The sequence below is a fragment of the Parasteatoda tepidariorum genome, chromosome 5 (assembly GCF_982258835.1).
Source record: "Parasteatoda tepidariorum strain Cologne lab strain chromosome 5, Ptep-v5.0, whole genome shotgun sequence".
NCBI classification, from domain to species: domain Eukaryota; kingdom Metazoa; phylum Arthropoda; class Arachnida; order Araneae; family Theridiidae; genus Parasteatoda; species Parasteatoda tepidariorum.
This window is the reverse complement of record NC_141759.1, coordinates 15,636,300-15,662,335: the sequence shown is the minus strand read 5'-3', so window position 1 is coordinate 15,662,335 and position 26,036 is coordinate 15,636,300. Positions and strand designations below refer to the sequence as shown.

The 26,036-nt window shown below is 32.2% G+C and overlaps 1 protein-coding gene across 1 annotated transcript in view; it reads left to right on the top strand.

The window, feature by feature from the left end:
- The window catches only part of LOC107453171 (neurotrimin-like), a 171,647-nt gene that overhangs the window by 130,756 nt on the left and 14,855 nt on the right, over positions 1–26,036 (top strand). The window contains exons 2-4 of the mRNA XM_071185474.2: positions 18,295–18,386; positions 20,537–20,678; positions 23,557–23,817. Coding sequence (XP_071041575.2) covers positions 18,295–18,386; positions 20,537–20,678; positions 23,557–23,817 — 495 coding nt within the window. The remainder of the gene's footprint in view (positions 1–18,294; positions 18,387–20,536; positions 20,679–23,556; positions 23,818–26,036) is intronic.

Here is a 26,036-nt window from a genome sequence, read left to right as displayed (position 1 = left end):
TGAATAGTGCCCTTCGGCACATTTCATGCATCTTGGACTGGAGGAGCAGGAGCGTTGAGTGTGACCGAAACTCTGACATCGAAAACACTGAAGCGGCCGCCGGCCGCCGTGGTATTTCTCTATGCTGATCGGGATCTGCTTGGTAATCTCAATATGACAGATAATTTCGTGATTGGCTAGCATTGGCAGTATGATGAGGTACAGTGGGAGGAGCCTAAAGGCTCCGCCCACTCTCTTCTTAAACTGGACTATTTTCAGGATTTCTATGTTCAACTTACCTAATTCAAGGGAAATTTCATCTGTACTAAAATCATCAGCAAGGCCACGGATGAGGACTTTAGCATTCTTAACTGGTTGAGCTTTTTCTACTGGGGTGGAAGGCTCTGTGGCTTTGCTGGTAGTCTCCTCTGTAGGTTCTGATGCAGTAATAGGGATGGGCTCCGGCTTGAGAAGAGATTCCGAAGGAGAGCAGCTATTCTGGGTCATGGGTGGGGATGTATCATCGTTTTCTATAGATGCGGCAAACTTTTTCTTCTTCTTCTTTCTCTTTTTAGCAGGTGGTTCGTTGTTGTTTCCATTCCGGGTCTCAGGTTCAGAAGCTGATGTCGGTTTTATCACAGCGAAATATTGATACGAGAGCTTTGATTTTCCAATACATATTTTGTGGTTGGAAAATTGTTTCAGTTTTGTCTTTTGTCTGATAGAACTAAAATACTTTCTTCCACCGTTTAATTAATGATTTAGGTTTATGTGACTAGATGTAAAACTTTAAGAAACTAGCTCTTTTTGAAACAAAATGATGCCTACATTAGAAAATTGCCTGTTATTTTATATTATATATTATATCTCATATTATATATTATACCTCATTTTTCCAAAATCCACTTTCTCTATTACTTCAACATAACAATTCGGGATGAAACAGGGCCGTAAGGCCTCCGACACCCAGTTCCACTACAAATAAAAAAAATCGGGATGAAACAGGTTAAAGAGGTAATAAATAAAAAGATACCACTTCTTATAATTTTAATTTCCCGTTGCATCCCTATATTCCTTGTCCTAGTGTTTTAATTTTACTGGGCGATGAAGCGGCCCCTATCCGGTTATCGTGGATCTTTAGCACTATTTTGTTTGAAAATTGAGGTCAGCAGGCAGTGGGGTTGCTTTTGTGAAATCTTCAAGCACACTGCTTGAATAACTTAAAAAGAATCAGAAATAAAGTGAGCAGCTTGCTCTAAACTTCGTATGTTTGAAGCTGTATAGAATTGTATCAGCATGAGTAAACGTTATTTTCAGAAAGTTTGATGCAGTTATTTGCTTTGATAATTAAGATATGAGGCGTCGGAGATGAAATATGCAACCAGTGGTCTATAGTTTTTATCTTTTTTTATAATTTTCAAATTTGAAGATTTCATTGAAATTTGCTGCTTTTCATTCTACGGCTTTATCGAAAAATTCTGCTTTTAGTTTGTATATATGCTGTGATAGAGATGGAATTTTGAGGTCTGCGTGTATATTGGTATTCCGGATGAACCATCTGGCACAGGTTATTCTTCTAAGGATCTTGTTTTGGCATTGGTTTAATCTCGTCATTAGATGTTAAGGTATTGTTGTTCAGGCAGGTGAGGCATAGGTAAGTATTGGGTGGATCATTGCTGTATACAGTAGCTTCTTTAGTTTAAGTGACATATTCTGAATATATATTAATGGTTGCATGGCTATTATTGCTGCATTTGCTTTATCTATTTTGCTTTCGATATGATCATTCCAGATAAGTTTGCTGTTGATTATAAGGCCAAGATTATTTGCTTTTTTAACTATTGGTATTAGGATGTTAAAAATTTTGGGTTGAAGTTGTGGAGCAATTTTAATTTTTCTTCTTTGTATGATTATCATTTGTGATTTTCCAGCGTAGAATGCAGTTTCATTTTACGCAGTCTTCCATTTCGTATATAAGGTCCTGTCGTTTTTGAAGAACAAGATGTGTATTTTTGGATTTAATAATAATACCGGCGCCATCCGCGTAATAGGCTGTAATAATTGGCATTGTTTGTAGGCAAATCATAAGTATATAACCTGCATAAAATCGGTCCCAGAATGCTGTCTGTATCATCATCATCAATATTTATCTGGGCTCCTAGGGCCGTTAGCGGCCTTTTTCCCATTCGTCTTGTCGCCTGTATCCCGAGACTTTCCAACATTTAAGTATTGTGTGAAGTATTTTTCCAGTGGTAATGAAGAAGTTATTAACAAATAGAATTTTTATGAAACTTATCTGACTTTTGAAGCATGACCATTTGTCTATCTGACCTTCTTATCTGGATGTATTATTCATATCTAATGTTGGAAAAATACTCATAACACGAATTGCTAAAAAATATTTTCTATAAATACGGCTTTTTTTTCTTGCAAGAATAACCACAAATATTTTATGATACAGCAATTACTGAACAAGAGTACTTTCAGGAATTGTTTTTATAGTGCTAGTAAAGGAAATATTTTTTTCATTTATTGCTTCAAATTTTGAAACAATGTTCACACTAAATGCAGTTTTCGTAGGTGTTTTAAATGGGCTGAACGGTTTTGAATTATCCAAAAAAATATAACTTATTTTATGTTATCAAATTTTTTTTTCTTCAGAAACCTTTATTTGATAGGAACAAAATTATTTTTGAAAAATATTACGAGCAACGAGACTACATTCATGCAGTTTAAAGATTCAAAGCGCAATCATTTAATACATCAAGTTATGGATAGTTTAAAAAATATGCTCGAAGCATTTTATAAATGTAAGCACTAATTTTAATTTTTGTGTTTGTAACCTTTTCAAATGAAGATTAAAATATGAAAAATAAAATTTAAAAAATGGATTAAGTTAATCACAATCGTTGCGAAAGTTCCTTCTTGAGAAAAATCACTTGAAAAAACCCTGAAAAAAAATCCCTCTTTTAAAAGGTTTCCACAGTGTTGTTTCCCCTGAAGTTTTTCGCTCGTCGTCCGAAGCAATCCACTAGGTTTAGATTGTTTAGAAAGTAATTTTCGTCGCTTTGTGTAATGGAAAGACTAGTTCATTAATTCTCATTTGTGGTTGGAATTTTGTGTTGGCCAAAAAGCATCTGGAAAATAGTAACCTACATAAAAGCTACTCTCTAGTGTCTAATTTAAACTAAATGGATGCACGCTAGAGACTTGAATTCGAGAAAAAGGGGAATAATAACGCTTATATTCATTAATGTCGTTTCCCAAATGGTGTTCCGCAGAACCCTAGGGTTCTGTGGAATGGTTAATAGGGTTTCGAGAATTAGAATTTTTACTGCACAGCTTTATTGTTTTTACCCGGCTAAAACCGGTTTGCAGTTGTTTACGTTCGTGTATTAATTGATTAACATTGCAATGCAATATGTTAAAAATAAATACAAACAGGAAGTATATAAAAAAATATCCTGGATAAAAATTATTGCATATAAACTCGTGCAAAACATGTAATTATTAAAAAACTACAGTGTTCCTAATAATTTGGTCTAATTATTATAATATACTAATAGGATAAACTAACCAGTGAAGGAACACTTAAGCTTTGCTTGCCTTTTAATAAATCATAATAATTTCAAAATTCCTAATTTTAATTAAATGACAGTGTTAACATATTTGTTACTAGTTGCAAATTATGTAAAAAAATTGTAGAGAACTTACATAATATTGTTTCAATGTTTTAGAGGTTCAAATAGCAAGTAGTAAGAAGACCAAGTGAAGGAACACAAAATTTCCCAGCAAAAGAAACACTTAATTTTGGTTATTTTTTAATGTTCTTTATGAATTTATATGCCATACAAATATCTAAAAACAAGTCTATTCTTGAAATTATAACATACAAATACTTGGAAAATTGTAAATTTTTTTTGTAATCATGAATTGAAAATTAAAGTGTCAACATATTAATAATTAGTGTCAACATTCACTGGGAAATCTATGCCCAGTGAAGGAACATGCCTGTTCCCTCTCTGGTTAGAAGTTGTTTTTTGTATTTTTAGCATACTTTTGATGCGGAACATCACTGAAGGTACAAGAAAATTAAAGTTTATCTTTTATTTTCATTAACTTAGAAAAGAAACCAGTAAAGGAACACTTGTTCCTTCACTGGTTTTTCATCGTTTGGCAATCCAGTAAATAAACACCCTCTTATCTCAGTACTTGATTATGCTATGATCCTTAAAATAAATAAAACTTAACTTCAATAACTATGTTTTGAATTCTCTTTTTCACAGTGAAAATAAATAAAACTACTGCATACAATTAATTCCACTTTAAACAGATAAATACAAGCGCTCGCCTTATAATTTAATCAAAGAAACAAGGTGTTGCACAGATAATAACAAATTCAAAAATTTTTCCAGACAACACTATGTGATCAGGTAATCCAATACATTGTTAGATGACTTCCTGTTGTTTGGCAGTAAGCTATTGTTACCAATTAATCTGAAGAAAAACTTTCAAAATCTTATTTTTAATCAATATATATGAAATGTTCCTTCACTGGTTGGTTTACCCTACATGATATAATAAATATTCTATATTTATATAATATATCGTCTAATTTATCCTATCGTCGAATTTATATAATATGTCCTCTAATTTAACCACTTGATGCACGAATGTTAAAACCGGTTTCACTTGCGTAAAAGCAATAAAGCTGTATAGTATCACCAGGTAATTGTGATTTTACATAGAATCTAATAGTGAGTCTAATAACTCGGCCAGGGTCTGTATATCTATATTTTGATCCAATTAATAATCAGTAATTTATTTAATACTTTCTACTTTAATGTCTTCATGAAGTTATTTAGATTTAAATGAAAAAGAGAAATGACCAAATTTATTTTGTAATGTCTTTTTGGGCAAATTATGTCTAAATTGCGTTTTTTTTTTTTTTTTTTTTTTTGACGAGAAAAATTTCCAACGACCAAAAAAAGCGTAGGAAGTTGAAAGCCAATTTCCTTCTTTAATATCACTATAATTATAAAAGCATTCTAATATAAATATTGCAATCCTTTGAAAAACTTCTAACAATAAGGCTTGAAGCAAATTACCAATTTCCTTTCTTCATTTTGGCTGGTCAGAAATTTTTATAGTTAAAAATGAAATTATTTCTAAAAGTTTTAAGCATGATCCTTCAAATTGGGCAAACAGTTTTGCCATGCAAAATCTTCTAAAATGTTTAGTGCTAAATAAAAGATAGTTTATAGAAAGATATTATAGAAGCGTTTTCATAATTTTGTCCAACTTATGCCTAATAACATATATATATATATAATAATTATACTTTTAAACTTTTCGGGACGAGGAAGTCATAAATATATTCGTAGGGAATCAAAATAGTAAAAAATAAAAAGCGATAGCTTCAGGTTTGGCATAGCTAATTTGACAGACCTATTTTTGCTTTCACGTTAAATATGACACATCCAATCCTCGTTTTGATTGATTGATTGATATGAGTGGAATCTCGGCGTTAAGCACGAAGCGCTTCAAACCGATTCATCTATACTGTTTTGGTATTTAGACTAGAGGTCATTTTCAGTTCAAAGTCCATGATGAGGTGAGGCATGAGTTGATTCAGTAGTACATCAGTTGGATGGGGAATTCCCCTGGATTAAAGTTGTGAGAAGATGCAGCACGTCTTGGTCCTTCAGCAAGTCATTAAGTTCCCTGATGAGGCTAACAAGTCTGTGGGCTGCAGAAGTAGGCGGTTCCTTGGTCGTTTTCTTCTTTTGACTGAGCGCATCCAATCCTCGTGTGTTAAAAGTGTAACTATACAAATTTTAATTTGAACTAAGTAGTGTTGAATTAAATAAAGCAAATTATTATTACCCCGCCCCCAGATAAACTACTATAAAATAGTTTAACTACTAGTTTTATCTTTTTCACCCTGCTTATCGCCATCCTGAGAATACATATGACTCGCCTGTCTCGAAGAGGTTAACACGTTGAGCACCGCGTCAGTCATCGGTGGCTGACACTGGACTTTCCATTTAGGCCGCGTCAACCACCGGTGGCTGACACTGAAATTACATTTAGGCCGCGTCAACCACCGGTGGCGGGCACTGAAATTACATTTAGGCTGCGTCTGCCATCGCTTGCTGACAATGACCTTCCACATAGGTCGCGAAAAACAGCTGGCTGACATCGTATAACATGATATAGAACTATAAAATTTACACTCTTTTGTGGAATTGCAGAAAATTTATTCAAAATTTGCTTAATTATTGTGATTCTTGGTTTAATAAATTCAATTTAGTAGATTTTTATCCACCACTATTTTTAAACAATTCGTAGTCTTATATAATTCACCACGTTTATCATTACAAGAAACGAATGAAATAAAAATAAAAATATGACCACCGAAGCCGACGTCTTCAGGGGGTACCGGCCTCGGTAGCCATTAAAAACAAAGCCATTTCTAATTGAGGGAGAAGCAAATGCTTAAAATATCTCCCTCAGTACCCCGATGGTTTTGTATAGAGGTCCAGGAAAAACAAGATACATTCAAAATAATTAACAAATTAAGAAAAGAAACTCAATCAAAATCATCAGAAAAATAAAAACTCACTAAGTCACAGGTCAAGCATCAACTTCAAAAGCAAGTAGAAGAAAAGAAAACACTAAAAACTGAAAAACCAACGCCCCCTATTATAATGCGCAGAAGAAGTTTAAAATGAAATGGAAAAGGCTAGGAGAAAGAAATACGTAGATAGATTACTAGAATGCTTAACTGGGGCTGCTAAGTTAAGACTAGAATTGCGCCCTGTTAAAAGAAAAAATTATATAAAAACTTAGAAACCATCAATCATTTTTTTTAATTAAAAAATTAACATTACAAAAATTAAAAGGAAAATCATTTTTACTCAAATTATTTAAAAATTATACACAGCTGTCACACAAAATTATACACAGCTTTATACACAGCTATAAAGTTTGGCTATCAGTTTTTTTTTTTTTTTTGCAGTGATTATCGCCATCCTGAGAATGCATATTTGTCTCACCCGTCTCGAAGAGGTTAAATATAGTCAATTTTTGGGTCAGAAATCTAAATTTTGGTTTAATTGCCAAAAAAACCACACAAAAAATACACGTTTAAGCATGTTTTTTTTAATCATATTTCCCATTTTAAAATATCTTCAGGTCAATTAATAAGTATAAAGTTAGATCCTCGATCCATTGTTTGATTCTAAGTACTTCAAAATCCGATCAATAAATCAAAAGTTATTTAGGGTGTGCACTTTTCTTCAGGGTGTTTATTTTTGCTCTGTACATTTTCAAAATCTCAATTTTTACAAATATTAATTTCAATTTCTTTATAATTTAATCGTAGATATACTTCATTTTTAAGCAGTATTTTTTAAAATTACTTTTTAAAAAATAAAATCACCCTCAAGAATTCATGTTTATAATTAATAAATATTCAGAATATTTTCACTGAATTCTTTCTTTTATAATACGAACAGATTTCGTTTCAATTTTTTGCTCACTCAGAATATTCATTATACAGGGTGTTTATAAGGTCCCGGAACCATTTTGATGTTTAATAACTCATAAAATAATAAAGATAGATCAAAATTAAGTACATAAATGGTTGGATAGACTCAAAAAAGTTTCATGACCCTTGTCAATGAGCTTCAACGTGTGCCCCCTTCGTCGCACGGAGAATATCAAGTCGATAGTCAATTTCACGCCAGGTAGCGGCAAGCATGTCGGCATCCACAGAGGCTATTGCGGTTGTAATTCAGGCTTTTAGGCCATCAATGTTCGACACGATCCTCCTGTAAACATTGTCCTTTATAAATCCCCAAAGAAAAAAGTCCAGCGGCGTTATATCAGGTGATCTGGGTGGCCAAGGAATTGGACCTCCTCTCCCAATCCATCTTCCTGTAAAATGGTCATTCAAAGAACTACGAACGATGATACCCCAATGAGGTGGTGCACCATCTTGTTGCAAAAAGACATGTGGCTGAAGCTCTTCTAGTTGTGGAAATACGAAGTTTTCCAACATGTCTACTGATGAAACCGTCTTTTCTGTAAAAAATAAAGGCCCAATGACTCGGTCACCTGATCACCTGATATAACGCCGCTGGACTTTTTTCTTTGCGAATTTATAAAGGACAATGTTTACAGGAGGAACGTGTCGAACATTGATGACCTAAAAGCCAGAATTACAACCGCAATAGCCTCTGTGGATGCCGACATGCTTGCCGCTACCTGGCGTGAAATTGACTATCGACTTGATATTCTCCGTGCGACGAAGGGGGCACACGTGGAAGTTCATTGACAAGGGTCATGAAACTTTTTGAGTCTATCCAACCATTTATGTTATTAATTTTGATCTATCTTTATTTTATGAGTTATTAAACATCAAAATGGGTCCGGGACTTTAGAAACACCCTGTATTTTAGTGAATGATAAGGTAAAGTAAGATCGAGTCGTACGAACCTCCATATATTAATTTATTTTTATACAATTTTTTAATTATTATTTAACAAAATGAAACCCCCTCTAAAAAATCACAATTTAAATCAAACAATATTCAGAATATTTTCACTATCTACTTTCTCTTATAATATGGAGAGATTTCGTTTTGATTTTTCACGCACTCAGAATTTTTATCATATTTTACTGTGTGATATAATTAAGTAAGATCCAGTCGCCCGAACCTCCATACATTAATTTATTTTTATACAATGTTTCATTTATTACTTAACAAAATAAATCCCTTTCTAGAAAATCGTAATTTAAATCAAACATTACTCAGAATATTTTCACTGAATACTTTCTTTTATAATATGAAAAGATTTCGTTTTGATTTTTGGCGCATTCAGAGTTTTTATCATATTTTAGTGAATGATAAAGTAAAGTAAGATCGAGTATTACTGACCCATTAACATAAATTTATTTTTAAACAATGTTTAATTTATTATTTAAAGCAGCGTTTCCCAACCTTTTTTGTGCCATGCCCCACCTAAGCCTTTCTAAAATTCTTATGCCCCCCTATGTAAATATACATAATTTTTAATATTAAAAAATTGAATTCGTAAGAAACTTAAATGATGGGTTTTAGGAAAAAATCACTAGGAAATTGTTAACGAAATACAGTAAGTAAATTTTCAAAACATATAATGAAAAACTAAAATTCAAATTCGAAATAATTTTAATATAATTTTTAATGTAATCAAAGTCGAAATAATTTTAAGATTTTTCTATAATAATTTAATATTTTAATTTATTAAGATCCTTACTCTTGATGCTTGCTGCACAGAGATTTTATGTTCCGATTTAGTTAGCTTCAGTCTCAAGTAGGGGTGCACAACCTTTTTGAGTGAAGGGCCACTTGCACAGCTGGTTGGCTAACGAAGGGCCGCACATGTATTTAGACATGTTAATGACAAATGTAGTAATGTTTATTTAAACATTAGCGTTCCATTTTTTTTTATCAATAAACTTAGTAGTGTTCCATTATTGGAATTCATTCAAAAATAAAAAAACTTATACTTTTTTTTTTACAAAAAAAAACTTGCTATTTTTGTTATATGAACAATAGATTTATCAAAATAAATAAACATTGAAGAAAAGAAATGTTTTTTTTTTATCATATCATGCAATACGAAAATTCATTTTAGAATTAAATTCTAATAAATAAAAAAAAAACTGCAATGCCCACAAAATGAAAATAGGAAAAAGTTTAGTCATATTTAAGTATTATAAATTCAAATTAAATATTTTAATTGAAGAAAATTTATAGGTTTTAAACAAAAGCCTAAAATAAAAGCAAAACTGTGATAGTTCAAAATAAAATTCAATGCTTATTTTGTAATGTACTTTGTTATTTTATTTTATTAATTATTAGATTTTTTATATCGTAAACATTTTCCTTTTTTTTATTGAAAAAGATCACTTAAGCAACAAAAAATTTAAATCTAAACTACAAACAGTGAGCAGTTTAAAAATTCACGTTTTCCGCCATTTTATGAATTTCTCAAGTTGAAATAACATTGCATTTAAATTAGGGAGGGATGTAACGAGTATTTGGTCATTCTGTGAAAAATTCAGTTGGTTCAATGATCAGTCAAATATTCGGCAGAATATTTTTTAGAAATGAATTTTTCTAAGTTTTTTTTATTTTTGAATTTTTATTAATATTACTTTTTTAAAAAAAATTATAATCAGACAATTTTTTCGATACTTTGAGAATAGAGAAGGATTTTTTTTCCATTTTTTGCTGCTTTTATTATAACCCAGCATTTTAACAGAACGTCTCATAGTATTATCACTCTTTCCCTGTACTGTAATATACATACCTGCCAACTTTTAATCCCTTCCATTATGATTTTTTCCAGTGGTATTAAAGTGGAATAAAAATTTCATTTTAGAGCAAAAAAATACGTTGTATTTGATAAAGCTTAAGCTGGGAACACATATTAATATATATGCTTAATTTTTTTAAGAATAGTGGTGATAAAAATCATCTAAAGATTTAATTTATAAAAGAAAAAAATAGTATATATTTACTACCACTTTAAATATAAAAATAAAATTTTACGCCAAATGCGTAAAAGTTGGCAGGTATGAATATAAATAACCAGTAACATAGAAAAGTGTGATTTTCAGTATTAAAGTTTTATTTCAGGAACTAAGAAAAATTTGTTTCTTCTGTTTTTCTTTTTTTAGGCATTTTTATTATGACTCAGCATTTTTTTTAAAAATAAAGTTAGTAATAAAGTTTATTTTAGAGCAATTTTTTTTCTTCTAAAATTATGGCAATGAGAAAAATTTAAATTGAGATTCTCAGCATAAGTTTTTCATTTTAAAAATTAAGAACGTTTTTTCTATCTTTTTATTTTCTTTAAATAAAAAAAAACTTTTTTTAGACGTTTTCACTATAACGCAATAATTTTTAATAGCATTTCTGATGACTTAATTAATTTTTCTTGGCTTTTTCTGGTAATTGAAAAACTGAGATGTTCAGTTTTAAAAAATTTTTTCAAAAATTAAGATTGATTTTTATGTTTTCTGTTTCGCTTTTCGACATTTTCAAAAACGTTCTTGATTCGCCTTGATTGGCAAAAACGTTCTTTTTAGAGTTAATTTATGAATACGTTTTTCAAGGAAATATTATTCTGAGCATTAAAATTTAAGTTTCAGTGTTTAGTAGCAGTAAAAGATTTTGCTATTTGGCCCCAATTGTACTGCGTTCAGTCGATTTTTTCTTTTTTTTTTTTGCCGAATATTTGGTTTTTGACCAAATCACAATTCATTACCACATTCGACCAAATCATATTCGTTGCGGAAATAAAAACGAAGGAAAAATAACTAGGATTTACGATAAAACTGTACCGAAATACCGTATCAAAAAGTGATTATTTAATTGCGCGATTAACAATCACGTGTCGTAATAACATCATAGTTAAATAACGGGATAGTCAAAATCATGTGGAAAAGCATAGAAATAAGTGGGAAAATATATATTTATGCTGAACTCAGCATGAATAAAGCGTGTCAAATGCATGATTTAAAATTTGCATGTCGTAATAGAATAATTGGAATTTTTTATAATACGTGGGAACGCATAGCAATAACTACCGAAAAAAATTGTTGAAAAAAGAGAAAGAATTGCAAAAAAAAGATAAAAAATCACTTAGATTTAAGATGAAATCGTCACAAATAAAGTGCAAGAAAAGTGATTATTTAAATTTGCGATCTGAAATTCGCGTCGTAATAAAAATTCGGGATTTTCGAAATCACGTAGAAAAGCGAAACAACTGTTTAAAAAAAATCATTTATATTTACTATAAAATCGGCTTAAAGAAAGCGCGTAAACGTACATTTACTAAAGAATCTGTTAAAATTGATTGTGTCAAAACGTGATGACTTAAAAGTGCGATTAAAAATTGCCATTTTTTAAAATTTTTTTATTGTGTTTAGAAGTTCTCGCGGGCCGCACTCCAGTAGTCGAAGGGCCGCATTTGGCCCGCGGGCCGAAGGTTGTGCACCCCTAGTCTCAAGTCTCCCTTTTTTATTACATCCAGACGATTTCTTTTTTTTAACAGTAAATCATTTACAGAACTAAATTCACATTCAGCTAAATATGAAGATGGAAACTGTAACAATAGTTTTCTTGCACATTTGGTTGAATTTGGGTATTTGATTTCTGTTTCCTCACAAAGCTATGCCATCATATATCAGGCAAATCCACTAAAATTGACTGCATCATCCGTGTCGGAAAATCAATTTGTTTTAAATCAGAAAATATTTCTTGTAAATCAGCCGAAAGAATTTTCAGATGATCGGCAATAACAAGTAAAGCGGTATCATTTACTTCACATTTTTGGAGCCAATGAAACTGTTCAAAGTTTTTGTTGCTAATATACAAGGTCCGGCTATTAATTTCCAGGACTGACGTAACTGTAGGAGAAAGAAAAGCCGGAAGATGGCGCTAATGATTGCATATTGAAGAGTGTTTTCTAGCGCATGTTCAGTGCAATCGGCGCCATTCTGAAGTGAGTGGTTCTCGTGGAACGGCGCATTAAAACGGAGCTCTTAAATTCCTGTTGTCGAAGTGAAATGGAGCAAAGAATTAACATTAAATTTTGCTTCAAATTGTGCAAGACAGCTGCAGAAACCTACGAATTGTTAAAACAAGTTTACGGCAAGGAAGCATTATCTCGCTCAAGAACTTTTGAATGGTTTAAACGCCTTCGAACGCGAAAGCGTGGAGGATGATCCGCACACAGTTCGGCCGCAGTTCGCACGCAAGCCGGAAACAATTGAAAAAGTTCGCGTCCACACATTGCGTTTGCTGTGTGGCGATTCTCAGCTCAGCATGGTGTCGTTGAGTCACAGCATCCACCATACCCGCCAGACCTAGCACACACTTTTTCCTGTTTCTTAAGCAGAAAAATTCACTGAAGGGAACAAGATTTCAGGATGTCGAAGCCTTCACGAAAACTGTAACGTCACTAATAAAGAGCATTCCAAAAGTGGACTCTAAAACTTCTTTCCGAAATTTGTACAGCCGAGCACAGACGTGTATTACGGCTGATGGGGATTACTTCGAATAATATTAAATGGCTATGTGTTTAACTTTTTTTTCTTCTGAGTTATTCCATGAGTCCTGGAAATTAATAGCCAGACCTTGTATTTCTGACATAACTCAATAAGGGTAATGAAACCAAATATCTTCGCTTTTGTATCAAACAGAGTTTCATTTGTTCCTTGAAGTTGCTCATTTAATATATTTAGTTTTTCAAAGATAATAATTGACAAATGCTTTACGATCGACTGTTAACACAAACTTCATTTCAGGTTTGTCGCCTAGAAAATCGCTAAGTCACGTAATATTTATTGGCCTCAATTATTTAAGAATTTGCTTTTTTCTTTCAATTTTGCCACCGAAATCTAACATTGCATTTAAATATCCCTGAGCAAAACGGTTAAACTCGTGTCCAGTCAATTTTCGAATTGCCCCCCTTAACAATCAAATTGCCCCCCAGTGGGGCGTGGGCCCCACGTTGGGAAACACTGATTTAAAGAAATGTATCCCTTTCTAGAAAACCGCAATTTCAATCACACAATATTCAGAATATTTCCACTGAATACTTTCTTTTATAATACAAAGACATTTCGTTTTGATTTTTTGCGCACTCAGAATTTTTATCATATTTTAGTGTGGGATAAAGTAAAGTAAGATCGATCGATAAATAAACTTTTCTCAAGTCACATTCTTTACTTTTAAGCAGTTTCCGTGTTCTTAAGATCGATGAAACTTTCTCGAATTTTGAAACTCGAACACATCGTGAAGTGCTTTAATAAAAAAGAAACCTTTCGCGCATTTTACTGGATTCTACAATAAAAAGCTTTCAAATAGAAAAGAAGAAAGAAAATGTTTGAAGTATTTGTGGCTTATTTCATATTTTTGGCGAACTGAATAATGATAAGAAAAATCTTTACAAAGTCAAACAATTCATTGAACAAATATTTTTGTATTTATGAATACTCTATTTTTCTGTCCGCATTCATAAATCGAATTATTCCCAGTGTATGTGTCGATTTTGAAGGTTGAGGAATCGACTTACGGTCTGAAGATCCAAATATAATGTAACTAAACATAAAAAAAATGAACCTAATCTATAAAATAAATAAAAATATGATGAAAAAGAAATAGTGCTATTACAGGGCATGGATGAAAACGAGACGGAAAAGAGAAAAAACTGGTAGTAAAAACATTTCTGTTTTTACTAGTTTTCGGGAAGAGTTAATTAATTCTTTTTTTTGTAAACTGTTCAACAATATCTAGAAAAAAAATAATTGCATATATATGTTATAATTGTAAAGTATCATTGCATACCTGCCAACATTCACTCTTTTAGAGAATGGATTTTCCAAGTGGTAGTAAAATAATTACCTAAAAACTAGATCCCTCAAAATTATATTCTTATTTTAATCCGGTGTAAATTCTCTATTGTAAGAACTAATATGCTTTTATATATTTGTTGTAATTATTCACATGTAGTGGTGGTCAAACTGATTTAAAATTATTATTATAATTCAAAAAGTTTAGTGAAATAACATGAATTTCGTTTGCACTTTAAACAGAGATGCCAACTGCTCCGGACTCGCCAAAATAATTAAAAATACGGTAAATAATTACAAAGTAATTTTAGCAAATATTTGACTTTTTTTTGCTTTTTTTTTTAAAGGTATTGCGTGACTATAAAACTATAACGTGGTGAACAATATATGCCAACGAATTATTTAGAAATGGTGGTGGATAAAAATCTACCAAATTGATTTTATTAAACCAAGAATCACAATTGATAAACTACCACTTTAAAATATATATTTGCTGGCCGGAGCAAGTTGGCATCTCTGCTTTAAATATGAAAACAAAATCTTCCGGGAAAACCGGAAGAGTTGGCAGCTATGTAATTGCATTTACTATTACTACTAAGCTTGTTCAAGGACAGCGGAAACCCTGAATGTTTATAATTTTATGTGTACACTAATTAATCTAACAGTTAATCAGTAATAACTAATTAATCTAACAGGAGTTCGTTAATCTAACACTTAATATTGAAAAAGATCTATTTTTTTACCACGACAAATAAGTAATTAAAATATTATTATATAGGAAAGATAAAGTCGCAAAGTGCAACCTTTTTTTAAAAAATATATTTTGCCACTTTAAATATTATTTAACAGCGCGTTAATCAAACTTTTCCCAGCGACTATAAAAGCTTGAAAATTTGTCTCAAAAATAAAAATATATTACTCTCTTTCTAAAGTAACTTAATTAGGATGTCTTAAATTCTTCGCGAATGGGAGTTCGTTAAACTAAGCCATCTGCTTTCTTCTGAAGTTGTAAAATTTAGCCAATTAGTAATTTGAAATATGATAGCAAGCGCTTTCCTCAAAATTCTCTCTCGGTAATTTTTATGGCAATGTAATTCTATTTTAATTGCATTAAATATGTCAGGTTTTAAAAATATCTCATTCAAATAAAGCTACACCTATATTAGTTCCTTTTTTTCTTAATGCATATTTTATCCAATACATAACTATAATTACATTCAAAAGTTCTTTTTATGTATTAAAAATTATAATCTCAGAATTTCCAGTTTTTTTTAAAATCATTTTAACTGATAATGGAAGTTAGTATGCTTGCAGATATCAAGTATAATGTACGGTGCGTGAAGAAATGAATCTGGGCGAAATCGATCGAATAATTCCTAAGAAATCAAATTTTAAAAAAGTCATATAAATTTTATATATCAGGAACAATTCTGCCCATTTTCCTCAAATGTTGCATTTTGTCCTGTAACATTACATTCCTTAAAATGATGCAAAAATTGTATGCTTTGCAGTGCAAAATTTTTTCGACTACTGCTAAATAAAATAAAAATTAGCTACTAAAAGTTATTTTTTGCAAGAAATTATCTTTGTCTAAACAAATTTTATAATTATGCTCCAAGATTTTTCAATTCACCTTTTTGATTATTATCAATCACCACTTTTTATATTTTTAGTCTCCTGTGTAATTTATCTACTTCACTGAGTTTTACGTTATAATGGATAAATATGGCATATTTTATGGATGAACAAGTAAAGGCCATACTTGACTCTCACCTTCAACATCAGAAAGTTTCCACACGGATTTTTATAAGTAGTCTGCGCAGACTATTTAAAAAATGAACCAGTGCTGCGCATGAACCCAAAATCTACTTTAAAAGTAATTGAGAGAAATTTGTTATATATATTTGAGAATTGAATTTGAAGTTTTTTACAGGTCATTAAAACAAACCAATCATGTTCATAAATTAAGCAAACTTATAGATATATATCCGCTACGACTTTCTTATTTTTACAGGATTTTGTATTTCATGGCTCTTTCTTAAACTGGTTTACCTTCATAGTAATCTGATCAGATTACCTATGAGAAACCGTGTAGAGACTTGACCCAGGCACCTAAGTGGAACAGTTATGAGTTAATAAGATAAATTTTCTTTAACATGCCACGCTAATTTTACAGGGTTTGCCCGTCTGGCCACAACAATAAATAACTACAAACTAAATTTGCAAATATTAGACAGATTTTGTTAGTTTATTTAAAAGGTTTATCACGATTTTTCAAAAAAAAGTATCGAATTATATAAATCTACAAATTACTTAGAAAAAGTGGTGGATAAAAATCTACTAAATTGAATTTATAACACCAAGAATCACAATTAATAAACTACCACTTGAAAATATTTATTCGCTGTCCGGAACAAGTTGCATACCTGCCAACTTTTTCGCATTTGGCGTAAAATTTTATTTTGATATTTTAAGTGGTAGTAAATATATACTATATTTTTCTTCTTTAAACTTAATTTTTAAACGATTTTGACCACCACTATTCTTAAAAAAATTAAGCATATATAAAAAATATGCATTACTATCATGGCTGTCAGCTTTTTTTGTTTGCAATTGAAATTTTTTTTCTATTTTACTACCACTGGGAAAAATTCTAATGGAAGGGATTAAAAGTTGGCAGGTATGAAGTTGGCATCTCTGTGTATATAAATAAAACTATTTTTGTGTGTTTTATATTGCATTAATTTCTTCAAACCAATTTAGTAACGATAATAATATTAAAAAAATTAAAAATTTACTCGAATTATGTGTTTCTAATAATCTTGGCTGCGCCGGACATCGGTGACCCCCATGGCTTTTAACCTGTTAATAAAAACTTTATGTTTCTTAACGTAGGCCTGAAGTAAATATGGTTTGAGGCAAAAATAAATTAAATAAAAGTAAGCATTCTAAACTGTAGATTTCAGCCTAATATTTTTGGTATCTGTGTCAAAGAAAAAAGAAACTTTTCCGCCTGTCCCAAATACTTTGTACTGCGTGGGTGTAACTTTTTTTGTCGCAATATTTGTTCTTCCTAATCGATCTGATTGGGTGGCAGGTGTCACAAACACGCAAAATGTGTCACAAAAGCGAAGAGGAGAAAAAAGGTGACATTCTTTACAGCAGGGTGTTACGATGTGTCATGTAATATTTAACAAAATAAACATTGAGAAACATCTCAGTGAATGGAGAAAAAAAGTAATGTTTGATATTATTGTGCATATAATAACCATCGTACCGAGAAAGGAACTGATTTATTAAAGCAAGTTGATGTATTTAAAAATCAAAGAAAAGAAATATACTGAAGGGAAAAAAACATTGATGTAATTGAAGTTTAATATTTTACGTATCACATTTCAGAGATTAATAACTGGTAATTTTATAATAAAAAAAACTAATCTGATTCACATTTTATAACAACATTTTATTTATATAATTTTATGATATAAAAAAATTATATAATTATACAATTTCATAAGATGAAAGTTTGAAATATTAATATGCTTCTATTTGATATGAATAGCTATCAATTTTTTCGTTCCAGGCAAAAATTTCTTTAATCTAGTAGATGTTTACTTGAAATTTTATTTTCCGAACTATCAAAATTATTATTATTATATATATTATATTACATATATATATATATATATATATATATATATATATATATATATATATATATATATATATATATATATATATATATATATATATATATATATATATATATATATATATATATATATATATATATATATATATATATATATATATATATATATATATATAAAGTTAATATGTGTATTTTAGTAAGATTTTCTACTTTTTAATCTTTAATTGATTTATCTTGTTTCGTTTCAGAAGGAATTGAAGCTCGTTCAAATTATTCCAGACAGCAGAAATATTCTCAAATCCGATCTACAAATTGTACAGAAGATGATATCTCAATTACTGTAAGTGCTCTTATCCTTAAAGTAACCCTTCTTTTAAACAATCTGCATGAAACAAATAGGATTTAAATAATGAAACAAAAATTAAATTTAACTTTTAGGGTAAGATTATCCTAAAACTATGGTTTTGTATACTTTTATGTTTGATTGTCATATCTTTTTATACAATTTCGTATCATTTTTTACTCCCGTAGATCAATACCCCCCCCCCATGAATTTTTAGTTGAAACACTTCCCGTCTGTTACAACTTATGAATTGTTGAAATCCAAAAAATATAGAAAATTTCTTCTTTTTTCAATTAAAAAGATATCGCGAATATGACATCAAATATATTTCACGTCCGAAACTCTTATTATATTTTATAACTGTCGTTAAGCAGCCAGACCAATTTCGGGTTTACCACTACTAACGTTCAACTTCGTAGCCTTGTAGCGTTGAACCCAATCTAGAAGTCAAGAGAATTTCAGGATAAAGTATTGGAAAAAATTTACCTTCGGGGAGTACTTTTTGACGGAACTAACCCGCGTCTGCCCTACATGGAGAGGAAGACCACGAGGACCTCCCACGGTTAGACTAATTGCAAAGGAACTCAATCCCATAATCCGTCTACCGCTGAAGATATTTTACGTCAGCACTGTGATCGGTGCGAGTCAGGTGTGGAATTCGTGTGGATCAGCCATGGAAAGCGAACGCTCTATCCCCCGAGCCACCTCAGCTCGCCATGTGTATGAGACGTTTAACTGTAACTTTTTGTTGCGGGTGAGACAAGTGCAAAATTAGATACCTATTAGATTAATTAGATTTGTTAACGCAATTCTCAGCAGGCAAAAACCTTACATAATAGCTCTCAGAATATATGTATTGGGAGTACAAATTAGTTCGGTCCGTTTTTTTGTGGTCAAAAATGCATTTATTTTAGAGCAAAATGAATGAACAGATTAATCAAAGTATTGTCTATTGCAGGCTACTACTACTTTTTCCCACCTCTCAGGTAATTTTCGAATTCTATCTCGAAAAAATTTCTCGTCTTTTGAGGCGATCCAAGTTAGGAGCCAATTTTCGATTTCTGCGAAAGAAGTGAACTGGTGACCTGCAAAATCATGTTGCATCTTTCGGAACAACCAGTAATCAGAAGGAGCGATGTCCAGTGAATACAGCGGGTGTGGTAAAATATCCCACTTGAGCCTTTCCAAGTAGTTTTTTACGACTTTTGAGACATCAGTCCGACCGTTATTATGCAGAAGAGTAACTTTATCATGTCTTTGCTCGTATTCCGCCCTTTTTTCTCGTAAGGCACGGCTCAAATGAATCAATTGTAGCCTATACCAATCGCCCGTAATGGAATCACCAGTTTGTAGCAGCTCATAGTATACAAAACTATTCACCATTTATCATTCACCATTTACCATTCTTTATTCACCATTAAGCATTCTTGAAACGTCGAAACTATTCCCTACATGATTTATCAGTTGGAGCATTGTCAACATAAACTTCTACAAGCATTGGATGAGCTTCAGCTGCACTTTTCTTCGAATTAAAGCAGAAGCATAAAACCTCCCGCAAATGGTGCTTCTTTACCGAAAAATTTGACATATTCAACAAAGTAAAAAACAGGGTTTTTGTATGAAACTCAAAGTGATGTAAACTGAATATTATTGACAGATGCTTAATCTCTCTGAAACCACCGAAACCAGCTGAGCCATTTTTTAAAAACTGACCGAACTAATTTGTACACCCAATATATAAATTCAGACATTTGTTCAACTTTACGAGATCAGGAAGCGTAAAGATTTTTAGTGCAGATCTTTTTACACAGACATGGCGTCACTTAATAAATTAAAATAATGAGTAAAATTTCGCTCTTTTTTTGTAAAATACGATTTAGTATACACTTTAAAGTTAATATGAGAAATTTTAATGATATTTTTAAAAAAATTAAATTTTTTCGTGTCCTCTTTTGTGTGGAATGAGAGATTCATTCAATCAGGCTTCTGTAGCCGGTGAAAACTGAGAACAGCCAGTATTCACATTAAATCCTCAGCTAGTTTTCGGTACACAAAAATTTTTTTTATAAAGAAAGAGGGGAAAATTTGTTTAATTTTATCTTGTTCATGTACTGTAAAACTGATTCCGTGTAATGAATTTTTTACAGGTAAAGTGTCATCCGAACCGTGTAAGGGATCGTGTCGATTCCTCCTCAAGAAACCGTTCCATGTGCTGTTCTTTCGGCCACTACAATTCCAGCCACCCCCTTTCTTGCGGAATGACCGCAGATCCTACAGAAAATCCTACTTGTATGTTTCACACACATTCTTTCTTTTTTAATTGTCATTCTGAAATTTTATGCTGTGAAAAGTGTTTCAATTAACGAACCTATTTAGTTTGTCAACTGAAGCTTGAAGTAGGTTATTTTTAAAAACATTACCATTTTTAATCAAATGAATAGAATTATAATAATATATAGTAGGGGAGAGTGGGGTCAATTGTAACAGGGTACGATTGTAACAGAGCAAAAATTTCGAGTGTCAGGTTCCAGATTTGGTTCCTAGGTGGCGCACAAGGTGTGTTTAATAAATCTACATGTACACCCCTACTGGCAACCGTTTTTAAGTACTTTTGAAAGAGTTACATCACAAAAGATATTTTCACGCTACGTAAGTATTTTTTTTTAGTATTAGAATATTATATTGTAACAAAGTAATTTTGTTTACACAAATAAAAATTATTAACCGAATATGTAAGTGGACACCTTAATTAACATTTCAATAAAAAATTAATTAACTAGCATGTTTTTAACAAATGAAGCTGAAATGGCGTCTTGGGGACGATTGTAACAATAAGTAAAGGGACGATTGTAACAGCTGAAATTATCTTATGTTTACAAACCATTACTTAACTCTTTAAGAACTACCAATAGTTTCCTATATCATTTATATTATGTTGCATGTGCATTATTTTATTTGTCACCTTTCACAGCATAAATTAAAGTTTTTAACCCCTTAAAATTAAAAGTTTAATCCTTTAGGTCTCTGCTCATTATTATTTTTACTCCTAAAATATCACTACTATTTTGATCAATAAAAAAATATATCACAACTATGATAATATGTATAATATGTATGGTAATATGATAATATGTATAATATGTATGGTAATATGATAATATGTATAATATGTATGGTAATATGATAATATGTATAATATGTATGGTAATATGATAATATGTATAATTTTGTTAGTTAAAAATAGTTAAGTAAAAAATGTTACAATTGACCCCACTCTCCCCTACTGTTTATTTATCCAAAAAAACACATTTACAAACTTTTTCAAAATTTGATTTAAAAAAATGGATACTTAACTTACGTAATTAAGTTCTATTTAAAATCATTGAGTTATTTGTATGTAATCATTAATAAATTTACTAAAAACTTCTTTGTTAATTTATATTTTTATCATGTTCGAATCCAATTCAGGCAAATCCATGGGTGAAAATCTGTGCAAAGCGAGCAAATCGTGTTTCTTTTTTTGTAAATGTTAATTTTCTAAAATCATTAAAATTGTATCATTAAATATCAACCTTATTAATTATATAATACATTGCGCACATCCATTTTCGGGTAACTAACGAATCAAACGTGCTTCAATACAGCAGAAAGAACGCGACATTAAAGATCCCTCTATTTACACTTCTTAATTTTAGACTTCTCTATTTAAAATTATGGATGCTAGTGGAAAATGTAAATAAAAAAAGAAATTTAGCTAAAGCAATGACCCGTCTAACACAGAGGATATTTTATGTCAGCACTGTGGTCGGAGCTAGCCGGATGATTAGCCAACGCCTCCTATAACTGAAAGCCTCCATACGGTTTTTCATAGGTAGTCCGATCAGACCACTGTGAATGATACCCACTTACTGTACGAGTCATTTAATACAGAATATAGTTAAAATAAGAAAGTGGTAGTAAATATATGAAAAAAAAATTATTTTATTTATGAATATTACTGGTTTGCCTTATTCACTTGTCAACCACTACAGATTCAATTCTCAAATATATAAGATAAATTTCTCTCAATTACTTTTATAAAGGGTTTTGGGTTCATGCGCACAACTGGTTCACTTTTTAAGCAGTCTGCGCGGACTACTTATAAAAGACTGTGTGGAGGCATCTTGATGTAAGGAGGTGACGGGCGAGCGCTCTCTTGGCAACTGCGGGCCTAGATAATTCTCTACAACAAGATGATATATATGATTCAAAATTATAGCTTAACCAAAAGTGTAAAGCACATGAACTGTAGCTTTTTTAATTTCCATGGTCAAAGAGAAATAAAAAGAAAATGTACCACTTTTTTTTACTTTTTTGGTGCACAATACATGATTTATTTCAATTAATTTAGTTTATTTCAAATCTATATAAATCTAATATATATAATACTTTTACGTGGCTCCCAAATTTTGGCTGTATTTCTTTTCCGCCGGTGGCAACGTTTGCTTTGTTTTGTTTCCGTTACTATTTCTCTTACACGGCGACAAAAAAAGCCTCATTACAACTCCCCGAATGGCAACGCTAGAAAATTGACCCATGATTGCCGCTAAAAATGTTACATGCCAAATCTAGCTGAGGTGGCTCAACATATAGCGCTTTTAAAAACGGAAGCTGAAATAACCAGAGAGCATCAGCTGCGGCAATCTCATACTATTAAGCTAGGCAGAAGTGAGTAGTCTTTGTCGATAGATCTATATTTTAGTATTTTGTCGAAAGCGCTTTTTTTCACGAATTTATATATTACGAAATTTATTTGATGATTTTTGATTTATATCACGAATTATACTATAGCACATTTCTAATAGGTTTAACGAATTACATGTCATTTATTTAAATTCAAATTTATTTTAATGACTCAGTATTTACTAAAAGGATGTAATTTTTTTTTAAAAAAAAAGTTTTCATATGGATTTGAATGATTGTTTTGGATTCTTAGAATTTTGTGCGTTTGCAATGTACCTAAGTTAGTAGCGAGCAAACGAGCTTGGTTTGCGAAGCAAACCATATAAGATTGCGTAGCAATTTTCGGGGGTTGGCCAGCGTTAGCGAGCAGGGGGCGCAGCCCACTAGTTATACTTACTCTAGCGAAAATCAACATTTTTTTATTATTATTGCTTTTCTGTTTCAGTGTCAACCAACAGCTGTATAGGATGCATAAAGTACGAACTTTCTACATGCATAGGCTCTTCTCTGAGTCTAGTGTGTGTCGTCAACGTGTCCTGCAATGACAGAGTGAAGTGGAAGCGCCTGCCAGATGGCTGGACACTAAGAGATCGTGTTTTCCACATAAAAAACGTCCAACGTAGTGACAGCGGCATCTACATCTGCGAAGTTACTGATTACTTTGGAAGACCGCAATTGCGAGGACAGGTCTCCCTTGCCGTACAATGTAAGTACCACTCATAAAAAAATAAACAGAACAGAAAGAAATCATAAATCTTTTTTCTTTACATTTTTTACAGGTTGCTCTATGTGTAACATAAAGTTTTAATCCTTGTCAAAAATGTTTTTTGATGGTCAAGTGCCACTGCCAGTATGCATTTAACCGGTTCTACAAACACTGATGTTTCTCCTAATCCATCCTCAACGGATATTAAAATATCCTATCTACGAGTATAAAATAATATCAACGAATAAATTAATATCAAATCGGATAAAACAAATACTTCTGACGTTCACCAAAGCGACCATGTAATTGTTGACATTCACCGGCGAAAATCGACATTCTCTTGATTTCGGCTGTTCACGATAACATATTTAAAGTACCAGCGGGTGACCGAGCTCCGCTCGGAGAAAACAGGTATCGAAGTTAACTCGAAGATTTAAATTTTCAATTGTGATTTATCAAAACAATACATGCCATAAGAAAATTTGTGAAACCATTGGCGAAAAGATAACAGGTTAAAGTGCACCATTGTAAACTATCTAAACAAAGTTAGAGTTTGGAAAGGGAACTATTCTATGCAAAGGTAAAGTTTGAAAAGTCATAGGAAATAAAATGTAATTGATAACAAAAAATTATACAATTAAAGAAATGGTACAAAGTGAGCAGTGTAAAGATTGAAGTGTGTTGAAGTTCAATATTTTTGACAAATTTATTTAGAAAAACCAAACATATATACATACATAAGAAACATATTATAAACCTATAACAGCATAAACATAATAAACATTAATCATCGATTGTGAAGTCTTCCATGTTGTCCAGGTAGTTTCTTGTCGGAGAGGCAGGTGCGGCTGGTGAGTTTCTCCTGTTCAGGACTTCCTTCCATACGACGTTTCGGGTGTGGGTTGGATTCTCAAGAGGCAGCAGGACCTTCAACGCACTTTGACGCTTGACTCTTGAAAACGCGACGTAGAGCATTCCGTGCACGAAGACCGTCGTGAGGAGAAGCACGCCGACGAATTCGAATGTTTGGCCTTGTGACTTGTGTATCGTAATGGCGAATGCTGGAGTAACTGGGAATTGGTGCCGTTGCATAGTTGCGCCAAGCTGTGATTTGCTGGAGTCGAGCGTGATCCTTGGAAGGTGTACTTGTCGGCCTGCGTGTTCACCGGTGATGATCTTAGCCTTGATGATGTTGTTGCAAAGTTCGGTGACAATCAATCGTGTTCCGTTGCACATTCCTTCAGAGACGTCCAAGTTTCGGAGAAGCATGATGATGGCGTTCTTCTTGAGCTTGTTCGGCGTAATGGAGAAGCATTCTGACAATGACGGTATCTTCTAGTTGTCCATTTGCGGGTAGAATTGAGTTGATCGCTTGTTGTTCCAAAATTCCGGCTCCTTGAAGAATTTCATGTAGAGGTGCGTTCTGCATGTTGAAATGTAGCTTGAAATCTGATGAATGTTCCTCGTATTATCAGCTCTACGGGGTCTTTCATTACGGCGACGTTGTTCCTCTAGGCGAATGTTGCGGCCCCTCATTGTTTCGTTTTTTCGTCTGCGTCTTTCATAATCGCGGTATTTTTCTCGTTGAGATGCATTAAGTTCCATCAATATATCCGAGATTCGTTCCTTGCTACGCTGCTTGACTGCTCTTGTCGGGCGCAACGGCGTTATCATCGGGTCTTGGATATTCAAAGCGTGCATATTGGTCGAAGATGTGAAAGATGCGGCTTCAGATGGTCCCGACATGTTCAATTGATCACTGTTCACAACGAATTCGTAAATTTGCTTCCGTTCATCCGCTTCTTGAAAATTCTTGTCCAGGAAAAGGCGTCGATGAGAGAGGTATTGTCGAGCATAAAAGACGATGTAAACTCCGCAGGAAGACGCGTCATCTTGGTGGTTGTAAGCGTTGCGAGGTTTCATGATGCATCCTTTCAGCTTTTCATTCGTAACAACGGTATTCAAAACGTGTCGCAGTATTTTTCTCAAAACAGCATCGATGGGCAGTGGGTTGTCGACTGGATCGCAGACTAATAGTTGACGTTCTCCATAGCTTGCTTCGTAAATTCCTAGCATCCAGTGCTTGCTTCTATCCATTTGAGCTCTCTTGTGAATGGGAATGAGTAGCACGTCGAATCCTTGTTGAACGCCGTATAGATAGATGGAAGCCTTGTTCTGGTCGCTGATATCGTTGAGAAGAGCCATTCCTTCATAAGCGC